Raw genomic sequence first — 25,040 nt, 5'->3', positions numbered from 1 at the left:
ACATCCTCCCAGATGTTCCTTTTCCTGGAAAGTCCAGTCAGGTCAAACCTTCCTGGGATTTTGCCACCTCAAAGGAAGCTCCGCTCATGGGCTGGGCCTCCACCGGCGGTCCCAAGTAGGTCAGCCCCACTCTTGCGGGAGGTTTTGTCAAGCCTCATTAGCGCTCCCGGGGTTGAGGCGAGGTCCTTTTCCTGCAGGCGTTGGGTCTCCGGCGGCTTCCAGGCCTCCCCTCCCCACCCTCGCCCGGCTCTCGTGGGTGGGAACCATCTGTGGCTGCCGCTTCCCAACGGAGACGGGGAATAATCTGCAAGAAAAGGCAACCGGGGTGCTTTCACCCCCTGTCCAAGGGGGTTTGGGATCGAGGTCTATAAAGAATCAGAATAACCACAGAATAACAGAGCAGCAGAGAGTCGGAAGGGACCTGGGAGGTCTTCTAGTCTAACCCCCAGCTCAAGCCGGAGACCCTGTACTATTTCAGACAGGTGGCTGTCCAGTCTCTTCTTAAAAACCTCAAGTGGGAAGGAAGGAAAGGAAAGGAAGGAAGGAAGGAAGGAAGAAAAAGAAGGAAGGAAAAAAAAGAAGGAAGGAAAGGGGAAAAGAAGGAAGGAAGGAAGGAAAGAAAAAGGAAGGAAAAGAAGGAAGGAAGGAAAAAAGAAGGAAGGAAGAAAAAGAAGGAAGGAAGGAAGGGGGAAGAAGGAAGGAAGGAAGAAGGAAGGAAAGGGAAGAAGGAAGGAAGGAAGAAAGAAGGAAGGAAGGAAAGAAAGAGGGAAGGAAGGAAGGAAGGAAGGGAGGAGGAAGAAGGAAGGAAGAAGAAGGAAGAAAAAGAAGGAAGGAAGGAAAGAGGGAAAGAAGGGAAGGAAGGAAGGAAGTAAAGAAGGGAAGGAAAGAAAGGAAAGAAGGAAGGAAGAAAAAGAAGGAAGGAAGGAAAGGGGGAAGGAAGGAGGACAGAAAGAAGGAAGGAGAAAAAGAAGGAAGAAGGAAAGAGAAGGAAGGACAGGAAAGAAGGAAGGAAGAAAAAGAAGGAAGGAAGGAAAGAGGGAAAGAAGGGAAGGAAGGAAGGAAGTAAAGAAGGAAGGAAAAGGAAGGAAGAAGAAAGAAGGAAGGAAGGAAAGGGGAAGGAAGGAAGGACAGAAAGAAGGAAAGAAGAAGGAAGGGGAAAGAAGGAAGGAAGGAAGGAAGAAAGAAGGAAGGAAAGAAAGGAAGAAGAAGAAAAAGAGAAGGAAGGAAGGAAGGAAGACAGGAAAGAAGGAAGAAAAAGAAGGAAGCAGAAAGAAAGGAAGGAAGGAAAGAAGGAAGGAAGAAAAAAAGAAGGAAGGAAAGAAAAGAAGGGAAGAAGGAAGGAAGGAAAGGAAGGAAAGAAAAAGGAAGGAAGGAAGAAAAAAGAAGGAAGGAAGGAAAGAAGAAGGAAGGAAGGAAAGAAGGGAAGGAAGGAAGGAAAGCAGAATAACAGAGTTGGAAGGGGCCTTGGAGGTCTTCTAGTCTAACCCCCAGCTCAAGCAGGAGACCCTGTACCCATGATGGTGAACACATGCCAGAAGTGGCACGCAGAGCCATTTCTGCCGGCACGCTAGCTGTCACCCGGAATATGCGCGCGTGCCTTCTGCCAGCCAGCTGATTGCCGGGTATCTGCTGCGGGGGCGGTGCGTGCGAGGGGGTGCACACATGTGCAGAGGTGCACAATGCATGCGGGGGGTGGTTGCATGTGCATGTGCGCATGGGCAGGGGGTCTCGTCACGCGCGCATTGCATTATGGGTACAGGCATTTTTGGCACACGACAACAAAAAGACAAATGGCTCTCCAGTCTCTTCATAAAAGCTTCCAGAGGGCGGAGGATAGCAGAATAACTGAGTTGGAAGGGATCTTGGAGGTCTTCTAGTCCAGCCCCCTGCTCAGTCAGGAGACCCAAATAACCCCGTGGTGGTGAACCTATGGCACGTGTGCCACAGGTGACACGCAGAGCCATTTGTGCGGGCACATGAGCCCCTGGCAAACTTACCTCCCTGCGCATGCGCGCTCCTCCCAGTTGATTTTCGGCCCGTTTGAGGCCTTTTTCGGCCTTTCCCAGAGGCTTGAGGGAAGCCTCTGCAGACTTTGCAGGCCGAAAAATAGGCCCGTTTCGCCATTTCCGGCCTGCAAAGGCTGCAGAGGCTTCCCTCAAGCCTCTGGGAAAGGCCGAAAAAGGCCTCAAACAGCCCTAAAATCAGGTGGGAGGCTCAGTGCAGGTAAAGGGGGGGGAGGAAGGGATTGCGTACGCATGCACAGGTGGTGGTGGACCACACACATTGCCTTCTGGGTGCTGGCGCGCGGGCGCAAGCGCACCTACAATTTTTGGCACAGGAGCCCCAAAAAGGTTACCCACCACTGCCCTATACCATTCCAGACAAGTGGCTGTCCAGTCTCTTCTTTAAAAGGCTCCAGTGTTGCAGCACCCACAACTTCTGGTGGCAAGCGGTTCCACTGGTTAATTGTTCTTACTCTTAGGAAGTTTCTCCTTGCTTCCAGGTTGCTTCTTTCCTTGATTTGTTTCTACAATCGAGGCCCCAATTTTTGTTGCAAAGTGAAACACTCGTGAAGTGAATTGTGCCTCCTTTGATGACCTTTCCTGCCTGTTACGTTGTTAAGAGAATGACTGCAGTTGTTGAGTTCATAAGACGGTCGTTAAGCGAATCCGGCTTCCCCGTGAACTTTACTCATCGGAAGGTCACCAAAAGGGGATCGCGCGACCCCCGGGAACACTGCGACCCGTCATAAATACGAGTCAGTTGCCAAGTGTCTGAATTTTGATCACGGGCTCTCTGCCATGGTCGTTAGGGTGAAAAACGGTCACGAGCCCCTTTTCTCAGTTGCTGATGGAATTTGGTCGCTAAATGAACTGTCATAAAGCGAGACCTACCTGTATTTATCCTTTTCCTTGGAGGCATCCCAATCACCCATCCCAGTTGTCTCCAACCTTGGAGGCTTTCAAGAAGAAAGTGTCCCGAATGGAACAGGGTTCCTATTCGAGCAAGGGGGGGGGTCAGACTAGAAGGCCTCTAAGGCTCCTTCCAACTCTTATTATTCTCTAAAACGTCTTGGGTTGAATTAAGACAACAGCTCCCAAACTTTTTGGAGCACCAGGGACCAGTTCCGTGGCAAGAGGTTTTTCTATAGACCGGAGGGGACTTTGTTTCATGTGTTCCCTGCATTCCACGAATGGGGCTTCAATTGTTTGCATGGCCCGGTTTCCAGCATGCCCGGGCCCGGTACTGTCCCACATCCACAGGTTGGGGACCCCCAGTTTTAAAATTGGTCAGAGCGTTTGCAGCGTGACTACTATTATGAGACAACCCAGGAGCAAAACACAGTACGCAGAGACTTAAACATTTAACAGTGGTTTATCTACAAGACAGTTATATACAGAAATATGTGTGGTAGGCAAAATACCCGACAAGCAATCACTCTTCTTAACTCTACACTGAGAACTCTGTAATGGATACAGGACACAAGGAGAGAGGGCACGCCCTCTAATGGCTGCCTTTATATAGACATCTCTTAAAGAGGTAAAGACTTCTGTGTGGACCCATTCTTCGTCTTAAAAGGGCAATACCAGTGGTGGTATTCTGCCGGTTTGGCTGAGCTGATAGCGGCATTGGGCAGTGGAGACCAAACTGGTTCTCTTCCCCCGCTCTGTTGTTGGGCCCACCCACCTGCCCGGACTCACCTTAATTCCCTGCCTTTGAAGCGCAGCTGCTTTGCGCGGTATTCCAGAGTGTCGCGCAGCAGCTGCTGAAGCGACCGGGAGAGTGCAGGCTTGCAGGAGGTGAGTTGGAACACCTCTGCCCCTGCGCAAAGTGCTCGTTTTGCACACCAAGTGTGTGCACACGCGCAAAGCTCGCCCGCTAAGCCACACCCACCAAAACGGTGGTAAAAAAAAATCTTTGAATCCCACCACCGGGCAATACCCATGCTAGGCCGATTCATCCTTATTGCATAAGCCATAACATTGCATCAGCCTTCCAGCTGCTGGCCAACTCTTGAATTTCAATACCTTCACAAAATAAAAAGAAAAAAGTGTTGGAAGGTGTTGCTCACTCCAAGCCTCATTGGAAACCTTGAATTCCCTCAAAACTTTTCAGGAGTTTGGCTGGCGAGGATGCAAAAAAATATATTAAGGGATGTGTCCAGCCTTTGCAGTCCACCCCACCCCACCCCAAAAACCCCAAAAACTTTTGATAAGCGGGTTTTCGGCTGCCAGGAAATGCCGAGGCTGCAAAGCGGTGGATGTGCGTGTCATTTGCACAACTGGATCTCCTCAGAACTTGGAGAGAGCCAATCCTCGTTGTCCAGACGACCAGAAATGTCTCAAAACTGTTCCAGATAACTTTTGAGGTTGTTTGGGGTTGTTGGTTTTTTTTTTCTTCTCTCTTTCTCTCATTTATGACTCACGGGCATCCATTTCCCCCTCTCCTCCTCCTCCTGTTTTGCCTTGAATTTTTTTTTTTCTTAAATCCTACTTTCCCCTCCTTGCTGGATGATTGGCTTACCCCTTTTTCCCACTCTTGTGTCCAAACCAAGATAAGTTTTGAAACACTGATTCACGTTATGGACTTACTGTAAAGCAGGAAGGAAGAAAAAGCTCAATTCCCAGAGCATTTTTTTGTGGGGGGGCATAAGGGGGTTGGACAGTGAGGTTGCTTTCTTCCAAATCTGGTTTTGCTCAAGTTTGAAGGTTCATTTTGAAAAGAAGGAGAACGTTTCTTCCTCTGGGTCCACGGCATATAAGTAGTAGTGCATTTTGTACGTTGATTATATCATATCGAAGAGAATATTCGCAGCTCAGGGTTGGTTTGTTGGGGTCCTTGGGGCTGTCTGAGCTCGGTGGTTTTCTTGTGGACGTTTCGTGATCCAACTAGGGAACATCATCAGTGTTAGAAAGGGAGGGCAAGAGGAGAAGGAGGACTGTGGGAGTCCTTGGTGCTCCCTGAGCTTGGTGGTTTACTAGCAGACATTTTGTGACGCAACTGAGTAGCATCATCCGTGCTAGAAGGGAGGGGCGTTTGCAGAATAGAGAAGAGGAGGAGGAAGAGGAGAAGGAGGAGAAGAAGGGGAAGCGGAAGGTAAACTCTGGGGTCTTTGGTGCTGTCTGAGCTCGGTGGTTTTCTTGTGGACGTTTCATGACCCAACTAGGGAACATCATCAGTGGTAGGAGGGGGTTGTTACAAAGAGGAGGAGGAGAAGGAATGACGAGTGAGGTCCTTGGTGCTGTCTGAGCTCGGTGGTTTTCTTGTGGACGTTTCATGACCCGACTAGGTAACACGATCAGTGCCAGAAGGAGGAGGGGTTGGAGGACGCATCTGAGGTCCTTGGTGTTCTCTGAGCTGGGTGGTTTTCTTGCAGACGTTTCATGACCCAACTAGGGAACGTCATCAGTGCTAGGAGGGAAACTACCTGGAGGTACTTTTTTTAAGAAGGAACGAGGCAAAATTCACTTTAAAAATGTTTCACTTAGCAACAAAAATCGATCCTAGAAACTCAACAAGGAGAGAAGCAACTTAGAACTAAGGAGAAATTTCCCTAACAGTGAGGACAATTAACCAGTGGAACAGCTGGCCACCAGAAGTTGTGGGTCCTTCATCACTGGAGGCTTTTAAGAAGAGACTGGACTGCCATTTGTCTGAAATGGTGTAGGGTCTCCTGCTTGGGCGGGGGGACTGGACTAGAAGACCTCCAAGGTCCCTTCCAACTCAGTTATTCTGCTATCCCTCCCTCCCTCCCTCCCCCTCCCCTTCCTCTCTCATTCCATTTCTGGAGGTTTTTACGAAGGAGCCAGACAGCCATTTGTCCTGAACGGCGACGCCTCTTGCTTAAGCAGGGGGCTGGACTAGACGACCTCCGAGGTCCCTTCCAACTCAGTTATTCTGCTATCCCTCCCTCCTTCCCTCCCTCCCCTTCCTCTCTCATTCCATTTCTGGAGGTTTTTTAAGAAGGAGCCAGACAGCCCTTTGTCCTGAACGTCATACGTCTCTTGCTTAAGCAGGGGGGCTGGACTAGACGACCTCCGAGGTCCCTTCCAACTCAGTTATTCTGCTATCCCTCCCTCCCTCCCTCCCTCCCCTTCCTCTCTCATTCCATTTCTGGAGGTTTTTAAGAAGGAGCCAGACAGCCCTTTGTCCTGAACGTCATACGTCTCTTGCTTAAGCAGGGGGGCTGGACTAGACGACCTCCGAGGTCCCTTCCAACTCAGTTATTCTGCTATCCCTCCCTCCTTCCCTCCCTCCCCTTCCTCTCTCATTCCATTTCTGGAGGTTTTTTAAGAAGGAGCCAGACAGCCCTTCGTCCTGAACGTCATACGCCTCTTGCTTAAGCAGGGGGCTGGACTAGACGACCTCCGAGGTCCCTTCCAACTCAGTTATTCTGCTATCCCTCCCTCCTTCCCTCCCTCCCCTTCCTCTCTCATTCCATTTCTGGAGGTTTTTTAAGAAGGAGCCAGACAGCCCTTTGTCCTGAACGTCATACGCCTCTTGCTTAAGCAGGGGGCTGGACTAGACGACCTCCGAGGTCCCTTCCAACTCAGTTATTCTGCTATCCCTCCCTCCTTCCCTCCCCTCCCCTTCCTCTCTCATTCCATTTCTGGAGGTTTTTTAAGAAGGAGCCAGACAGCCCTTTGTCCTGAACGTCATACGCCTCTTGCTTAAGCAGGGGCTGGACTAGACGACCTCCGAGGTCCCTTCCAACTCAGTTATTCTGCTATCCCTCCCTCCTTCCCTCCCTCCCCTTCCTCTCTCATTCCATTTCTGGAGGTTTTTTAAGAAGGAGCCAGACAGCCCTTTGTCCTGAACGGCGACGCCTCTTGCTTAAGCAGGGGGCTGGACTAGACGACCTCCGAGGTCCCTTCCAACTCAGTTATTCTGCTATCCCTCCTCCTTCCCTCCCTCCCCTTCCTCTCTCATTCCATTTCTGGAGGTTTTTAAGAAGGAGCCAGACAGCCCTTTGTCCTGAACGTCATACGCCTCTTGCTTAAGCAGGGGGCTGGACTAGACGACCTCCGAGGTATCTTCCAACTCAGTTATTCTGCTGTCCCTCCCTCTCCCTCCCTTCTCTCTCTCATTCCATTTCTGGAGGTTTTTAAGAAGGAGCCAGACAGCCCTTTGTCCTGAACAGCATACGCTCTTTGCTTAAGCAGGGGGCTGGACTAGACGACCTCCGAGGTCCCTTCCAACTCAGTTATTCTGCTATCCCTCCCTCCTTCCCTCCCTCCCCTTCCTCTCTCATTCCATTTCTGGAGGTTTTTTAAGAAGGAGCCAGACAGCCCTTTGTCCTGAACGCTCGCCTCTTGCTTAAGCAGGGGGCTGGACTAGACGACCTCCGAGGTATCTTCCAACTCAGTTATTCTGCTGTCCCTCCCTCCCTCCCTCCCCTTCCTCTCTCATTCCATTTCTGGAGGTTTTTTAAGAAGGAACCGGACAGCCCTTTGTCCTGAACAGCATACGTCTCTTGCTTAAGCAGGGGGGCTGGACTAGACGACCTCCGAGGTCCCTTCCAACTCTTTTGTCATTCTGTATTCCTGTTGCACCTCAGAGGCCTTCGTGGTTTGTTTCCAGCCCCCACCGTTTGTTTTTTTCCTCCCCCAGGGAAGGGCAGGAGAGGCCCCGGAGAGAATTAGGTTATGTCAGCCTGGGAGACGGCATGATCCCACCCGATAAGCCTTGGGTGCCGTAGGGTCAGAGGGCTGGGTGTAAAAAATTCTTGGCAAGTGACGCAGGATGACCTTAGGAGGGGATCAGCTTACACGCCTTGCCGGACAGGAGAGAGAAAACCCTGGCTTGAGATGGGAGCAGGCCGCGCACACGGAGAGATGTCTGGAAAAAAAAAAAGGCTCCCTCCCACAAACCTCCCGGGATTTTCCAAAGAGAAGAAACTTCCCCCTGGTTGCTCCAGATCAATAAATCCTGTTTTATTTTATTTTTATTTTTTAATTGCGTTTTGCTGTAGTAGAAGTTCTGCTCCTACTAAGTTGAAGCTTCTTGATGTCGGGTAGGGACCCGTCTTCTAAATTCGCACATGCAGTGAATTTTTTTTTAAAAATATATATATATATTTGGTTTTAATCACCTTTCATCTTATGTGTAACTCAAAGCAGCGGCCGTAATCCAACACGCTATTCTTCCTGTTTTTCCTAGCACAACAACCCTGTGAGGTGGGAGGGGCTGAGAGAGCGAGGGAGTAGCCCAAAGTCTCCCAGTTGACTTTCATGCCTAAGGCAGGACTAGAACTCACAGTCTCCTAGTGATTGGCCCAAAGTCACCCAATTGGCTTTCATGCCTAAGGTGGGACTAGAACTCCCTGTCTCCTAGTGATTGGCCCAAAGTCACCCAATTGGCTTTCATGCCTAAGGCAGGACTAGAACTCACAGTCTCCTATGATTGGCCCAAAGTCACCCAGTTGACTTTCATGCCTAAGGTGGGACTAGAACTCACCATCTCCTGGTGATTGGCCCAAAGTCACCCAGTTGACTTTCATGCCTAAGGTGGGACTAGAACTCACAGTCTCCTGGTGATTGGCCCAAAGTCACCCAATTGGCTTTCATGCCTAAGGTGGGACTAGAACTCACAGTCTCCTGGTGATTGGCCCAAAGTCACCAATTGGCTTTCATGCCTAAGGTGGACTAGAACTCACCGTCTCCTGGTGATTGGCCCAAAGTCTCCCAATTGACTTTCATGCCTAAGGCGGGACTAGAACTCACAGTCTCCTGGTGATTGGCCCAAAGTCACCCAATTGGCTTTCATGCCTAAGGTGGGACTAGAACTCACAGTCTCCTATGATTGGCCCAAAGTCTCCCAATTGACTTTCATGCCTAAGGTGGGACTAGAACTCACAGTCTCCTGGTGATTGGCCCAAAGTCACCCAATTGGCTTTCATGCCTAAGGCTGGACTAGAACTCACAGTCTCCTATGATTGGCCCAAAGTCATCCACTTGACTTTCATATCTAAGGTGGGACTAGAATTCACCCTCGCCTGGTGATTGGCCCAAAGTCACCCAATTGGCTTTCATGCCTAAGGTGGAACTAGAACTCACAGTTTCCTAGTGATTGGCCCAAAGTCTCCCAGTTGACTTTCATGCCTAAGGTGGGACTAGAACTCACCATCTCCTGGTGATTGGCCCAAGGTCATCCAATTAGCTTTTGTGCCTAAGGCAGGACTAGAACTCCCAGTCTCCTGGTGATTGGCCCAAAGTCACCCAGCCGGCTTTCATGCCTAAGGCAGGACTAGAACTCACCGTCTCCTGGTGACTGGCCCAAAGTCACCCAGCTGGCTTTCATGCCTAAGACGGAACTAGAACTCACCGTCTCCTGGTGATTGGCCCAAAGTCACCCACTTGACTTTCACACCTAAGGCGGGACTAGAACTCACCATCTCCTGGTGATTGGCCCAAAGTCACCCACTTGACTTTCATGCCTAAGGTGGAACTAGAACTCACAGTTTCCTAGTGATTGGCCCAAAGTCACCCACTTGACTTCCGTGCCTAAGGCGGGACTAGAACTCATCATCTCCTGGCGATTGGCTCAAAAATGAACGGAGGCCATGGGGGTCTGACCCAATGTTATATTGTGTTTTGGCAGGGTTAGTGGAACACGGGCGCAACTGGGCGGCCATCGCCAAGATGGTGGGCACAAAGAGCGAAGCCCAGTGCAAAAACTTCTACTTTAACTACAAACGGAGGCACAACCTGGACAGCCTCCTTCAGCAGTACAAGCAGAAGGTGAGAAGGGCAGACAGGTGAGGGGTGTGTGTGTGGGGGGACGGGACGGGACGGGACGGGACAGGAGAGCAATGGCTTCCTGGAAGAAAAGGGAATGGACCTTTTCCAGCCATCTTCATTCAGAGAGACTCCAGGGGTTTCCCATGCCAAGAATTTCATTTATTTATCCGTTCAGTCATCCATTATTTATCCCGCTATCCATTCATTATCCATCCATTTATTCATCCATCCATTCATTTATTCGTTCATCTGTCTATTATCAGTTCACTGATTCATCCATCCATTGTTTGATTAGCTATCAGTTCATCCATCCATCCATTATTCATTCATTCATTATTTATCCATGCATTCGTTCATTTTACATCAATTAATCTCCCATCCATCAATTCATATATCCATCATTCATTATCCGTTCATTTGTCAGTAATTATCCATTTAATTTAATTTAAAAAGTTAATTTAGCCATCCCTCCATCCCTCCATCCATTATTCATTCATTATTTATCCATGCGTTCATACTTTCCATCCATCAATTGTTCCATTATTCATTATCCATTTGTTATCTATCAATTCATCATTTATCCATCCATCCATTCATTATTTATTCATGCATTCATTCATTTTACATCAATTCGTTTTCCCATCCATCAATTCATCTATCCATTCATTATCCATTTGTTTGTTCCGTCCATTCAATATTTATCCATTCATTCATTGTCCACCCATCCATCCATCCATTCATTATTTATCCATGCATTCATTCATTTTACATCAGTTCATTCTTCCATCCATCAATTCATCCATCATTCATTATCCATTCATTTGTTATCCATCCATTCAACATTTATCCATCCACCCTCCATTCATCATCATACATCCATTCATAATGTATCCATGCATTCATTCATTTTCCATCAATTCATTCTTCCATCCCTCCCTCCATCCCTCCATTCATTATCCATTTGTTTGTTATCCATTCCTTCAATATTTATCCATTATCCATTGTCTGACCATCCATCCATCCATCTTTCTTTCTTTCTTTCTTTCTTTCTTTCTTTTCTTTCTTTCTTTCTTTCTTTCTTTCTTTCTTTCTTTCTTTCTTTCTTTCTTTCTTTCTTCCTTCCTTCCTTCTTCCTTCCTTCCTTCCTTCCTTCCTTCCTTCCTTCCTTCCTTCCTTCCTTCCTTCCTTCCTTCCTTCCTTTCTTTCTTTCTTTCTTTCTTTCTTTCTTTCTTTCTTTCTTTCTTTCTTTCTTTCTTCATGCATTCATTCATTTTACATCCATTCATCTGTACAATTACTATGGCCATCCATCTCAGATCAGTGCCTTTGGTCCTCAGACAGCTATCCATTCAATTAAAACCAATTAAATCCCATAATAAAAAAAGAAAAAAAAACGGAACACTTTACAGTGGCCAACAGATATTATAATCCATAAATGTTAGCATAAGCAGGAAATGAGACCCTTCCTTCTTCACTTGGGACCCCAGGCCACCGAGTCTTCTAAGACCATCCAAAAGGCCCTGGGCTGAGGGCCATCCTAATTTCAGGAGGAGGGGAAGATGATCCAGAAGGCTGGCATGATGGCAGACGAGGCATATCTCCCCATCCCTGCAGGATGGCCTTTCCTGGCTGGACGGGGCCCAAAGGATGCCCACATTGTTATCCCAACACCTACAGAAGACCCCCCCCCCAGACCCCCCTGGTTTAAGATACTCATGGAGGCAAGCCATCCAATCACCCGGCTCACTGAGTGTGGCCGACTGGGTGGGCGTGGCCAGGTTGACTAGCTGCGCAAGCCAGACGTTAACGCCGTTCTTCCTTCCTGCTCTAGTCTTCTCGAAGGCCGCGCGAGGAACGGGACGTTTCGCAGTGTGAGAGCGTGGCGTCCACCGTCTCTGCGCAGGAAGATGAGGACATCGAGGTCTCCAACGAGGAAGAGAACCCGGAAGACAGCGAAGGTGACTCTAGAACAGGGGTGTCAAACTCAACGTCGTTGAGGGCCGCATCAGGGCTGTGGTTGACCTCAAGGGTGGGCGTGGCTGACTGGGTGGGCGTGGCCAGCTTGATGCCACTTGCTGGGCGTGGCTGACTGCCTGGGCATGGCCACTTTGATGACACTCACCAGGCGTGGCCGACTGGATGGGCGTGGCCAAATTGACGCCACTCACTGGGTGTGGCCAACTGGGTGGGTGTGGCCAGCTTGATGCCTCTCACTGGGTGTGGCCGACTGGGTGGTTGTGGCCACCTTGACGCCACTCACTGGGTGTGGCTGACTGCCTGGGCATGGCCACTTTGATGCCACTCACCAGGCGTGGCCGACTGGGTGGGTGTGGCCAGCTTGACGTCACTCGCTGGGCGTGGCTGACTGGATGGGCGTGGCCAGCTTGACGCCACTCAGTGAGTGTGGCCAACTGGGTGGACATGGCCAGCTTGACACTATTCACACCCCAAACTGCTGGCATGTTGCCTCTTTGCACTGGGTAGACCGGGACAAAGCCACGTGGGCCAGTCCCTGATATTTTCCATATCCTGGGTCGGATCCAGCCTGCGGGCCTTGTGTTTGACACCCCTGGCCCAAAAAGACCAAGAGGGGTTCCGGAGCCTGAGCCTCCAGGCAGAATGGCTTGCTTTGCAAGGGGGCCCGGTGGCTTTAGAAAGCCGGGGCAGCTAGATCATTTTCAAAGGGTCGGCAAAATTGGCTTGATCCATTCGAGCAGGATTTGGTGAGGGGGGGGCGTTCCATCCATCAGAACAGAGCTGGAAGGGACCTTGCAAAAAGCAGACCTTATACCACCAGTGATGGTGAACCTGTATGGCACATGTGCCGGAAGTGGCACACAGAGCCATTGCCAGCTGCTCTTCTGGTTTCTGGCATGCCAGCCAGCTGGTCTTTGCGGGCACCGGAGTGCCGGAAAATGGCCCCCCAAACAGGCCGTTTTTTAGGCCTTTTTCAGGCAGTTCTTTGGGCCTTTTTCAGGACGTTTTCTGGACTTTTTCAGGCCGTTTTCAGGATGCTTTTCAGGCCTTTTCAGGCTGTTTTTCAGGACTTTTTCTGGACTTTTTCAGGCCGTTTTTCAGGATGCTTTTCTGGTCTTTTTCAGGCTGTTTTTTAGGCCTTTTTCAGGCTGTTTTTCAGGATGCTTTTCTGGTCTTTTTCAGACTGCTTTTCAGGACTTTTTCAGGACTTTTTCAGGCCGTTCTTCGGCCCATTTTCAGGCCGTTTTTCAGGCCATTTTCCAGGACTTTTTCAGGCTCTTTTTCAGGACTTTTTCAGGACTTTTTCAGACCATTCTTTGGGCCATTTTCAGGCCGTTTTTCAGGCCATTTTCCAGGACTTTTTCAGGACTTTTTCAGGCTGCTTTTCAGGCTCTTTTTCAGGACTTTTTCAGGACTTTTTCAGGCCATTCTTTGGGCCATTTTCAGGCCGTTTTTCAGGCCATTTTCCAGGACTTTTTCAGGACTTTTTCAGGCCATTCTTTGGGCCATTTTCAGGCCGTTTTTTAGGCCATTTTCCAGGACTTTTTCAGGACTTTTTCAGACTGCTTTTCAGGCTCTTTTTCAGGACTTTTTCAGGATTTTTTCAGGCCGTTCTTCGGCCCATTTTCAGGCCGTTTTCAGGCCATTTTCCAGGACTTTTTCAGGACTTTTTCAGGCTCTTTTTCAGGACTTTTTCAGGCCATTCTTTGGGCCATTTTCAGGCCGTTTTTCAGGCCATTTTCCAGGACTTTTTCAGGACTTTTTCAGGCCATTCTTTGGGCCATTTTCAGGCCGTTTTTAAAGCCATTTTCCAGGACTTTTTCAGACTGCTTTTCAGGCTCTTTTTCAGGACTTTTTCAGGATTTTTTCAGGCCGTTCTTCGCCCATTTTCAGGCCGTTTTTCAGGCCATTTTCCAGGACTTTTTCAGGACTTTTTCAGGCTGCTTTTCAGGCTCTTTTTCAGGACTTTTTCAGGACTTTTTCAGGCCGTTCTTCGGCCCATTTTCAGGCCGTTTTTCAGGCCATTTTCCAGGACTTTTTCAGGCTGCTTTTCAGGCTCTTTTTCAGGACTTTTTCAGGCCATTTTTCAGGCTGTTTTTCAGGACTTTTTCAGACTGTTTTTCAGGACTTTTTCAGGATGCTTTTCAGGCCTTTGTCAGGCTGTTTTTCAGGACTTTTTCAGGACTTTTTCAGGCTGTTCTTTGGGCCATTTTCAGACCATTTTTCAGGCTGTTTTTCAGGCCTTTTTCAGGGCCATTTATGGGCCGTTTTCAGGCCATTTTCTGGACCATTTCTGGGCCAAAAACAACCTGAAAAAGGCCTTAAAATTGCCCCAAAATCAGCCCACAACCACCATGAAAAACAGCCTGAAAATGGCCCCAAAAGGGTTTGAAAATGGCCCCCAAACGGCCCAAAGAACGGCCTGAAAACAGTCCAAAAACAGGCATGCGCATGGCACTCGGGCACCCGCACATTGCACGTGTGTTCCGGTTTGGGCACGCGGTGCTGAAAAGCTTCACCCTCACTGCCTTATCCTGTTTCAGGCAAAGGGCTGTCCAGTCTCTTCTTCAAAACCTCCAATCTTGAAGCATCCACAATTTCTGAAGATCAGACTTTCCGATTAATTGTTGACACTGTCAAGAAAATTCCTCCTTAATTCTAGATTGGATTTCTAAATGGTCTTCCACCCATTATTTCTTGTCCAGGATAGAATAATAGAATAATAGAATTGGAAGAGGACCTTGGAGGTTTTCTGGTCCAACCTCTTGCTCAAGAAGGAGATCCTATACCATTTTAGATGAGTGACTGTCCAGTTTCTTCAAAACCTCCAGTGATGGAGTACCTACAACGTCTAGTGGCAAGCTGTTCCACTGATTAACTGTTCTCCGTGTCAGGAAATTTCTCCTGAGTTCTAGGTTGATTAGTTTCCACCTTTTGTCCCTTGTCCTGCCTTCTGGTGCTCTGGAGAATAGCTTGACCCCCTCTTCTTTGGGGCAGCCCCTCAAATATTGGAACTGTTCTGACCCAAACCCTTGTCCAATAAAACAAAAACATGAACCATGGAGGTCTTCTAGTCCAACCCCCTGCTTAAGCGGCAGACCCTGTACCGTTTTGCACAATTGCCTGTCCAATCTTTTCTTGTGATGGCGCATTCACAACTTCTGGTGGCAAGCTGTTCCACTGATGAATTGTTTTCACTGTCAGGAAATTCCTCCTTCGTTCTAGATTGGGTCTCTCCTTGATTAGTTTCCCCATAAAAGGGATCAAATCAACATTAACCTTGGGAATGTGATTGGATTCTGAGATCAATCACAAACCATAGCACCTTGGACGAAACTAACCAAGGAGAGAAGTGAGACTAGAAGACCTCCCAAGGTCCCTTTCAACTCTGTTATTCTATTGTTTTAGCTCCAACGTCCCTTCCTATGATTCTGTTATTCTTCCCCGTGCTTAACGCTCAACATCATGCCTTTTTCCAGGTGCCGAAAACAGCTCCGATACGGAAAGCGCCCCGTCTCCTTCTCCGACAGAGCCATCCAAACCTTTGGAAGACGCCCCTCCGGACAGCATCTCTTCCCAGGTGACCGCTGAGGCGGCGGCTGAGCAGGACTCTGCCGTAAAACCGGCCCCCGGTGCCTCCCCTCCCTCGCCAACCCCGGGCCCGAAGCCGGCCGAGAGCGAAGGGGCTGAGCTGCGGGTGAAAGAAGAAGCCAAATCCGAAGTGGAGGAGCTGATGGAGACGGAGGGCAGGGCCTCCCTGGTGGACACCAAGCCCGTCCTCAACCTGGCCGCTGCTGGCACCAAACTGGAGCCCGTAGAGATGGACACCAAGCCGCCCTTAGACATTCAGGTCAAGGTGGAGAACGAGGTCAAAGAGAGGGATGAGGACGGGCCGAAGGAGAAGCTGGAGCCAGAGGGAGGGGATTTCGGCTCGAGCCTCCCGGCCAGCATCCACCGGATGGAACCCAGCTCCGACAACGATTCCAGCGCCACTTGCAGTGCCGATGAAGAGGTGGACGGGGAGCCCGAGAGGCAGAGGTGAGGCCCTGGCCTGGCACGGTTGGAAGGGTTTCTCCTTTCTCCTGTCCAGAAAACTCACCTGTCCATATTCTTGCCGACAGATGGCCACCGGGCCCCTATAGTTATATGCCGCTTCCCCGTGGTTTGCAGCTCTCTCTAAGTGGTTTGACAGAGTCCCCATCTTGTCCCCCAACAATCTGGGTCCTCCTTTTACCGACCTCAGAAAGGATGTAAGGCCGAGTCGAGCTGGTCAGGATTGAACTTCCTGGCAGTGGGCAGAGTTGGCCTGCAAATAGCACTTAGATTTATTATACCACTTCGCGGTGCTTTTACAACCCTCTCTAAGTGGTTTACAGAGCCAGCCTCTTGCCCCCCCCCCCAACAATCTGGGTCCCCTCATATGACCCACCTCAGAAGGATGGAAGGCTGAGTCGAACTTGAGCCTGGTGAGAATTGAACTTCCTGGCTGTGGGCAGAGTCAGCCTACAAATACCACTATATTACCACTCCTTCCCTCCCCTCGGCTGTGTGCAGACTTTAGCCTACAATACGCGGCGCATTGCCTTATGGGTGCAGGCATGCGAGCGCACACACACACACACACTTTTGGCACGCGGTGACGAAAAGGTTAGCCCTCCCTGGTCTAGGGCCTCCTGCCTGAGCAGGGGGGTTGGACTAGAAGACCTCCGAGGTCCCTTCTTAAGCTCTGTTTAATTCCGTTCTGTTCGATTTTTCTAAATGGGTTTAGCAGCCCTGCTTCCTCGCAGGACGCCCCGAGTAGCTGCCGTTGTCTTCTTCTCCTCCGGACATCCCACCCGCTCTTGTTTGCTTCACGACGTCCTGTGGCCATCGTGGGTGTGCAAACGAGGGCGGTGTGTAATGGAAAGTTTCCTCTGGCCTTGGAAGGTCTCCAGGCGAGGATCACGGCTGGGCTTGCCCTGAAGCGAAATGTCAAAGGGATCAAGTTACTGAGTTTCCCCCACCTTTTTTTAAATCTCTGTGTGTTTGTGTGTGTGTTTGTGTGTGTGTGTGTGTGTCTCTGTGTCTGTGTGTGTGTTGGAAAAAGGTACTTGCAGTAAAGCCTTTCTTTTTTCTTTCTTTCTCTGTCTTTCTTTTCTTTCTCTTTTTCTCTCTCTTTCACTGCCTTTCTTTTTTTCTTTCTTTCTCTGTCTTTCTTTTCTTTCTCTTTCTCTCTCTCTGCCTTTCTCTTTCTTTCTGCTTCTTTCTTTTTTTTTTTTTTTCTTTCTCTGTCTTTCTTCTTTCTTTTTTTCTCTCTTTCTCTGCCTTTTTTCTTTTTTTTCTCTTTCACTGCCTTTCTGTTTTTCTTTCTTTTTCTTTTCTTTCTCTTTTCTCTCTCTTCACTGCCTTTCTTTTTTTCTTTCTTTCTCTTTCTTTTCTTTCTCTTTTTCTCTCTCTTTCACTGCCTTTCTTTTTTTCTTTCTTTGTCTTTCTTTTCTTTCTCTTTTTCTCTCTCTTTCACTGCCTTTCTTTTTTTCTTTCTTTCTCTTTCTTTTCTTTCTTTTTCTCTCTCTTTCACTGCCTTTCTTTTTTCTTTCTTTCTCTTTCTTTCTTTCTGTCTTTCTTTCTTTCTTTTCTCTCTCTTTCCTGCCTTCTGTTTTTCTTTCTCTTTTTCTTTTTCTCTCTTTCTCTCTCTTCTCTGCCTTTCTTTTTTTCTTTCTTTCTCTGTCTTTCTTTCTTCTCTTTCTTTCTTTCTCTTTTTTTCTTTTCTTTTTCTCTCTTTTTCTCTCTCTCTTTTCTTTTTTCTGCCTTTGTTTTTTTTTCTTTCTTTCTCTTTCTTCTTTCTTTCTTTTTTCTTCTCTCTTTTCACTGCCTTTCTTTTTTCTTTCTTTCTCTGTCTTTTTCTTTTCTTTCTCTTTTTCTCTCTCTTTCACTGCCTTTCTGTTTTTCTTTCTTTCTCTGTCTTTCTTTTCTTTCTTTTCTCTCTCTTTCCCTGCCTTTTTTTTCTTTCTTTCTTTCTTTCTTTCTTTTCTTTTCTTTCTTCTTTCTCTTCCTCTTCTCTCCCTCTCTCTCTTTCTCTTCTCTCTCTTTCTTTCTCTTTCTCTTTTCTCTCTGTCTCCTTCTCTATTCCTGTGTTTTTCTCCTTGTTTTTCTTTTTCTCTCTCTTTCTCTCTCCATGTCTTTCTCTCTGTGTGGTCTTTCTCTTCTCCGACTTTCTCTTTTTCTCTTCTCTCTTTCTCTCCCCCTCCCTCCCTCCCTCCAATTTTGCCCGGGGAACATCCCTTTCCTGCAAAGATCTAAACCACAATCGGTTTGCACTCAGTTGTCCAGAACAGAAAGATTACTGCCGCTCGGTTGTCTGCCTCGTAAGCTGTGGTTGTGTACTCCGTGACCCACAAAAGGCATCTTTTAAAAGAAAAGCAGAGGAACTTGGGAGGAACCTCCCTGTTACTTCTCCTTTTTCTGCCCATTGGCAAATAGGAATTAAATAGAAATAAAACCCCGGTACGACCCACCCACCCGTCCCAAACCCTCCTGGCAACAAAAATCACACCGACCACATGCCGGTAATCCTCGACTTACGACCACAATTGAGCTCCAGATTTTCTCTACTAACCGATGAGACATTGGTTAAAGCGGCTTTTTATCCCATCTTACGACCTTTTCTTCCCGCCGTTGTTAAGTGAACCCGCTGCAGCCGTGAAGTTGGCGACACGGGTCCTTAAGCGAATCCAGCTTCGCCGTTGAACGCTGCTCGTCGGAAAGATGCAGAAAGGGATCGCGTGGCCCCAGGACACTGGGATCGTCGTAAATACAAGTCATTGGCCCCAGCGCCTGAAGTTCGATCGCATGACGACGGAGAAGCTGCCAGGGTTGTAAAAGTGTGGAAAATAGTGACTGTTCGAAGTTGCAACGGTGCTGGGGAAAAAAAAAAGACGACCCGTTTTTCACAGTTACGACCATCGCAGCATTCCCCCACCGTCACGTGATCAATGTTCCAATGCTTGGTAACTGACTCAAGATGATGACGGTTTCCAGCGTACCGGGGGCCACAGGATCCCCTTTTGCGACCTTCTGACAAGCAAAGTGTTCTGACCCAAACCTGGTTCCAAGGAAACAAACACGAAACGGAGGTAACAGCAAAACCTTTTCATGATTCTTTACGAATTCCGTTCCTTCCCGGTTCAAAGGCTGTTTCAAACTCATTGTCCCTGATAAGAACGAGCCTTGCCAAGGTTGTGCGAGGCTGCCAAGAACACTAGATAAAGTTGCCAAGAAATAGTTCAAACACAAAGAGTCTCCAAACACAAACTAAGATATTCCGAACGTCCACAAGGCTCGAGTGCAAAAACGTCTTTGCTTCCTGCAAAGAACTCCGGTTTCTCAGCTGGCTTTTATCTCTTGAAGGAGGGGCCAACACCTTGCAGCCTTACTCCCGAGTCTCCCGTGCTGCTGTAGCTGCTCTTCCCTTCGAGCGGCCCTGCACGCACACGCCCTGGGCACAGGCTCCTCGGGCTCCTCTTCCTCACTGCTGCCAGCCTCCACAACCTCCGAAGGCAGCCTTCCTCTCCCAGATGGTCCTGGCCCCATCCCTGCATCCCACGCGGGCCCCACACCTGAGTCCTCGCTCTCCGAGACCTCAGCCATACACACCTGATGCCAGCGAACCACAACACCAAGTCCAGGGAGGAAACCAGATTCACTTAACCGTGTGACTAATTTAACAGCGGCAGTGATTCACTTAACAACGGTGGGAAGAAAGGTCGTAAGATGGGATAAAACTCCCTGAACGGATGCCTCAACTTAGCATCTGTGTGACTAACTGAACAGTGATTCGTTTAACAACCAGGGCAAGGAAGGTCGTAGAACGGGGCGAGATTCACTTAACCAGTGTCTCGTTTAGCAACGGTAATTTGGGCCTCACTTGCAGTTGTAAGCCAAGGAATATAACAGAACTTGTCTTCTTTCATCCGCTGATTTATTGAATAGATTTTTATGCCTGCCAAATTCACACATGACATTTCCTGGGATGGAGAACTGAACTGTTTCCTTACAACCTCAGAATTTCTTAAATATCTATCTTAATCTTCCTGAGGTGCCTTCTTTCTCCCAATCTCTACGGGCGAATTCATTTATTGTTGGGCCGTTTGGGCCACTGGGCTTAATGTCTGTTTTGTCATGGATGTTCTCCTCTGAAGGAGAATATTGGTAGCTCAGGGTTGAAGTGAAGGGTCCTTGGCGCTCTCTGGACGTGGTTGTTTTCTTGCAGACGTTTCATGACCTAGCTAGGTAATGTTGTCATGGCTAGAAGAACTGTGATTGTAGAAGGAGGAGGAGGAGGACTGTGCGGTCCTTGCTGCTTTCTGAGTTTGGTTGTTTTCTTGCAGACGTTTCATGACCCAACTAGGGAACATCATCAGTGATAGAGGGAAGGAGGAGGAGGACTGTGAGGTCCTTGGTACTGTCTGAACCTGGTTGTTTTCTTGCAGACGTTTCATGACCCAACTAGGGAACATCATCAGTGATAGAGGGGAGGAAGAGGAGGAGGAGGAGGGCTGTGGAGTCCTTGCTGCTTTCTGAGTTTGGTTGCTTTCTTGCAGGCGTTTCATGACCCAGCTAGGGAACATCATCAGTGCTAGAGGAGAGGAGGGAGGAAAAGGAGGACTCTTGGTAGTCTCTGAGCTGGGTGGTTTTCTTGCAGACGTTTCATGACCCAACTAACAGTGCTCGTTTCCTCTTTATAGAATCGTTCATTTCCTCTTTATATAGAATATTTATCTAGAATATTACTGAGGTTATTTTTCTTCTCCCTCCAGGATCTTTACAATGGACTCCAAGCCTTCCCTCTTAAATCCCACCGGACCCCTGTTGCTATCATCTGCGATTAAACAAGGGCCGATGGATTTACAGCAGCTTCAGCACCGGGCAGCCATCATACCACCAATGGTAAGTGCTGGACAGATGGGAACTCTATCTTCCCCTTTCTTCTAAGCCTAGAAAAAGGTATAGGGCGGAGTTGTTGCCTAACTTACTGTTTCTCAGCATTGGCAAATTTAAGATGGGTGGACTTCCACTCCCAGAATCCCCCAGCCAGCCATGCTTTAAAAGTGATGGACTTCCACTCCCAGAATCCCCCAGCCAGCCTGCTTTAAGAGGGGAGGACTTCCACTCCCAGAATCCCCCAGCCAGCCTGCTTTAAGAGGGGAGGACTTCCACTCCCAGAATCCCCAGCCAGCCTGCTTTAAGAGGGGAGGACTTCCACTCCCAGAATCCCCAGCCAGCCTGCTTTAAGAGGGATGGACTTCCACTCCCAGAATCCCCCAGCCAGCTTGCTTTAAGAGGGGAGGACTTCCACTCCCAGAATCCCCCAGCCAGCCTGCTTTAAGAGGGGAGGACTTCCATTCCCAGAATCCCCAGCCAGCCTGCTTTAAAGGTGATGGACTTCCACTCCCAGAATCCCCAGCCAGCCTGCTTTAAGAGGGGAGGACTTCCTCTCCCAGAATCCCCAGCCAGCTTGCTTTAAGAGGGAGGACTTCCACTCCCAGAATCCCCCAGCCAGCCTGCTTTAAGAGGGGAGGACTTCCACTCCCAGAATCCCCCAGGCAGCCTGCTTTAAGAGTGGATGGACTTCCACTCCCAGAATCCCCCAGCCAGCCTGCTTTAAGAGGGGAGGACTTCCACTCCCAGAATCCCCAGCCAGCCTGCTTTAAGAGGAGGACTTCCATTCCCAGAATCCCCCAGCCAGCCTGCTTTAAAAGTGATGGACTTCCACTCCCAGAATCCCCAGCCAGCTTGCTTTAAGAGGAGGACTTCCACTCCCAGAATCCCCAGCCAGCCTGCTTTAAGAGGGGAGGACTTCCACTCCCAGAATCCCCAGCCAGGATGCTTTAAAAGGATGGACTTCCACTCCCAGAATCCCCCAGCCAGCCTGCTTTAAGAGGGGAGGACTTCCACTCCCAGAATCCCCCAGCCAGGATGCTTTAAGAGGGGAGGACTTCCACTCCCAGAATCCCCCAGCCAGGATGCTTTAAGAGGGGAGGACTTCCACTCCCAGAATCCCCCAGCCAGCCTGCTTTAAGAGGGGAGGACTTCCACTCCCAGAATCCCCCAGCCAGCCTGCTTTAAAAGTGATGGACTTCCACTCCCAGAATCCCCCAGCCAGCTTGCTTTAAGAGGAGGACTTCCACTCCCAGAATCCCCCAGCCAGCCTGCTTTAAGAGGGGAGGACTTCCATTCCCAGAATCCCCCAGCCAGCCTGCTTTAAAAGTGATGGACTTCCACTCCCAGAATCCCCCAGCCAGCCTGCTTTAAGAGGAGGACTTCCACTCCCAGAATCCCCAGCCAGCCTGCTTTAAAAGTGATGGACTTCCACTCCCAGAATCCCCCAGCCAGCCTGCTTTAAGAGGGAGGACTTCCACTCCCAGAATCCCCCAGCCAGGATGCTTTAAGAGGGGTGGCTTCCACTCCCAGAATCCCCAGCCAGGATGCTTTAAGAGGGGTGGGCTTCCACTCCCAGAATCCCCCAGCCAGGATGCTTTAAAGGGGAGGACTTCCACTCCCAGAATCCCCCAGCCAGGATGCTTTAAGAGGAGGACTTCCACTCCCAGAATCTCCCAGCCAGCCTGCTTTAAAAGTGATGGACTTCCACTCCCAGCCAGCATGTCTGTTTTTTTCCTGACAATACACCAACTTACAACCATTCATTTAACAACCATTCAAAGTTGCAACTGCATTGAACAAACTGACATAGGACTGGCCCTTACGACTGCTGCAGAATCCACATGGTCACACGGTCAAAATTGGGGCTCTTGGCCACGGGTTCACATTTATGATGCTTGCAGCCCCCTTGCGGTCATGTGATCTCCCCTGGCTAGGTTCCGAAAACAAAGTCAAGGGAGGAGGCCAGACTCGCTTAACGACCCCATGATTCACTTAACAAAGGGAGGGATTCGCTTTGCGTCTGTAGCCAAGAAGGTCGACGAAATTGGGCGCGGCTCATTGAACCACTAACTGCCTTGTTTAAAAATGGAGATTCGCAGCCCAGATCGTGGTCATCAGTCCTTAAACATTTATCGGTTGCCTCTGTCCCCTCGTCATTCTCCAGGAACGGCTACCCATCATCCCCGGCTTCCCCACCAGCGGCTACACCCTCCTCCACCAGCACATCAAGGCAATGCACAAGTCCAGCGTCTTGGAGGAACAGCAGCGCCACAGGCAAGAGCAGATGGAGGCGGATTTCCGGAGATCCTCCAGTCCCTGCAGCTCTGCGAAGAGCCCCAACATCGAGTGGGATGGTAGGTGAAGTAGGCCCCTCCCCCCTCTCTACCCAGGGGCATTGTGGGAAGCTGCTTTGCCCTGATCCTGGCTGAGTCTCCAAGTCAGGGGCGGCCTTTGCCATCTCTTTGCTGGGCGATCCGTACAATCGAAGGATGGGAGCCTGTTAAAATGTAGCTACGGCACTGATTCTCAGCCTTGGCCAATTGAAGTTGGGTGGACTTCCACTCCCAGAATCCCCCAGCCAGCATGCTTTAAGAGGAGTGGACTCCAACTCCCAGAATCCCCCAGTCAGCATGCTTTAAGAGGGCAGGACTTCCACTCCCAGAATTCCCCAGCCAGCATGCTTTAAGAGGAGTGGACTCCAACTCCCAGAATCCCCAGCCAGCATGCTTTAAGAGGGGAGGGCTTCCACTCCCAGAATCCCCAGCCAGCCTGCTTTAAGAAGGGAGGACTTCCACTCCCAGAATTCCCAGCCAGTCATGCTTTAAGAGGGAGGACTTCCACTCCCAGAATCCCCAGCCAGCCTGCTTTAAGAGGAGGACTTCCACTCCCAGAATCCCCCAGCCAGCCTGCTTTAAGAGGGGAGGACTTCCACTCCCAGAATCCCACAGCCAGCCTGCTTTAAGAGGGGAGGACTTCCACTCCCAGAATCCCCCAGCCAGCCTGCTTTAAGAGGAGGACTTCCACTCCCAGAATACCCCAGCCAGCCTGCTTTAAGAGGGAGGACTTCCACTCCCAGAATCCCCCAGCCAGCATGCTTTAAGAGGGAGGACTTCCCCCCAGAATACCCCAGCCTGCATGCTTTAAGAGGAGGACTTCCACTCCCAGAATCCCCCAGCCAGCCTGCTTTAAGAGGGGAGGACTTCACTCCCAGAATCCCCCCAGCCAGCATGCTTTAAGAGGGGAGGACTCCAACTCCCAGAATCTCCCAGCCAGCATGCTTTAAGAGGGGAGGACTTCCACTCCCAGAATCCCCCAGCCAGCATGCTTTAAGAGGGGAGGACTTCCACTCCCAGAATCCCCAGCCAGCATGCTTTAAGAGGGTGGGCTTCCACTCCCAGAATCCCCCAGCCTGCATGCTTTAAGAGGAGGACTTCCACTCCCAGAATCCCCCAGCCTGCATGCTTTAAGAGGAGGACTTCCATTCCCAGAATCCCCCAGCCTGCATGCTTTAAGAGGGGAGGACTTCCACTCCCAGAATCTCCCAGCCAGCATGCTTTAAGAGGAGGACTTCCACTCCCAGAATACCCCAGCCAGCCTGCTTTAAGAGGTGGGCTTCCACTCCCAGAATCCCCCAGCCTGCATGCTTTAAGAGGGGAGGACTTCCACTCCCAGAATCCCCCAGCCTGCATGCTTTAAGAGGGGAGGACTTCCACTCCCAGAATCCCCCAGCCTGCATGCTTTAAGAGGAGGACTTCCACTCCCAGAATCCCCCAGCCAGCCTGCTTTAAGAGGGGAGGACTTCCACTCCCAGAATCCCCCCAGCCAGCATGCTTTAAGAGGGAGGACTCCAACTCCCAGAATCTCCCAGCCAGCATGCTTTAAGAGGGAGGACTTCCACTCCCAGAATCCCCCAGCCTGCATGCTTTAAGAGGGGAGGACTTCCACTCCCAGAATCCCCAGCCAGCATGCTTTAAGAGGAGGACTCCAACTCCCAGAATCCCCCAGCCAGCCTGCTTTAAGAGGGGAGGACTTCCACTCCCAGAATCCCCAGCCAGCCTGCTTTAAGAGGAGGAGCTTCCACTCCCAGAATCTCCCAGCCAGCATGCTTTAAGAGGGGGACTTCCACTCCCAGAATCCCCCAGCCTGCATGCTTTAAGAGGGAGGACTTCCACTCCCAGAATCCCCCAGCCAGCATGCTTTAAGAGGGGTGGGCTTCCACTCCCAGAATCCCCAGCCTGCATGCTTTAAGGGGAGGACTTCCACTCCCAGAATCCCCAGCCTGCATGCTTTAAGAGGGGAGGACTTCCACTCCCAGAATCCCCCAGCCTGCATGCTTTAAGAGGGAGGACTTCCACTCCCAGAATCTCCCAGCCAGCATGCTTTAAGAGGGGAGGACTTCCACCC

The 25,040-nt window shown here is 49.8% G+C and overlaps 1 protein-coding gene across 1 annotated transcript in view; it reads left to right on the top strand.

The window, feature by feature from the left end:
- The window catches only part of NCOR1 (nuclear receptor corepressor 1), a 192,026-nt gene that overhangs the window by 101,998 nt on the left and 64,988 nt on the right, over positions 1 to 25,040 (top strand). The window contains 5 exon segments of the mRNA XM_087968131.1: positions 9,601 to 9,740; positions 11,572 to 11,698; positions 15,197 to 15,755; positions 20,513 to 20,642; positions 22,801 to 22,990. Coding sequence (XP_087824257.1) covers positions 9,601 to 9,740; positions 11,572 to 11,698; positions 15,197 to 15,755; positions 20,513 to 20,642; positions 22,801 to 22,990 — 1,146 coding nt within the window.

This window comes from Notechis scutatus, chromosome 1, assembly GCF_049901735.1.
Source record: "Notechis scutatus isolate UNSWTSFEM ecotype Mainland chromosome 1, rNotScu1.2, whole genome shotgun sequence".
Lineage (NCBI taxonomy): Eukaryota > Metazoa > Chordata > Lepidosauria > Squamata > Elapidae > Notechis > Notechis scutatus.
The sequence above is the reverse complement of the archived record's forward strand: the minus strand, read 5'-3'. Positions and strand labels throughout refer to the sequence as shown.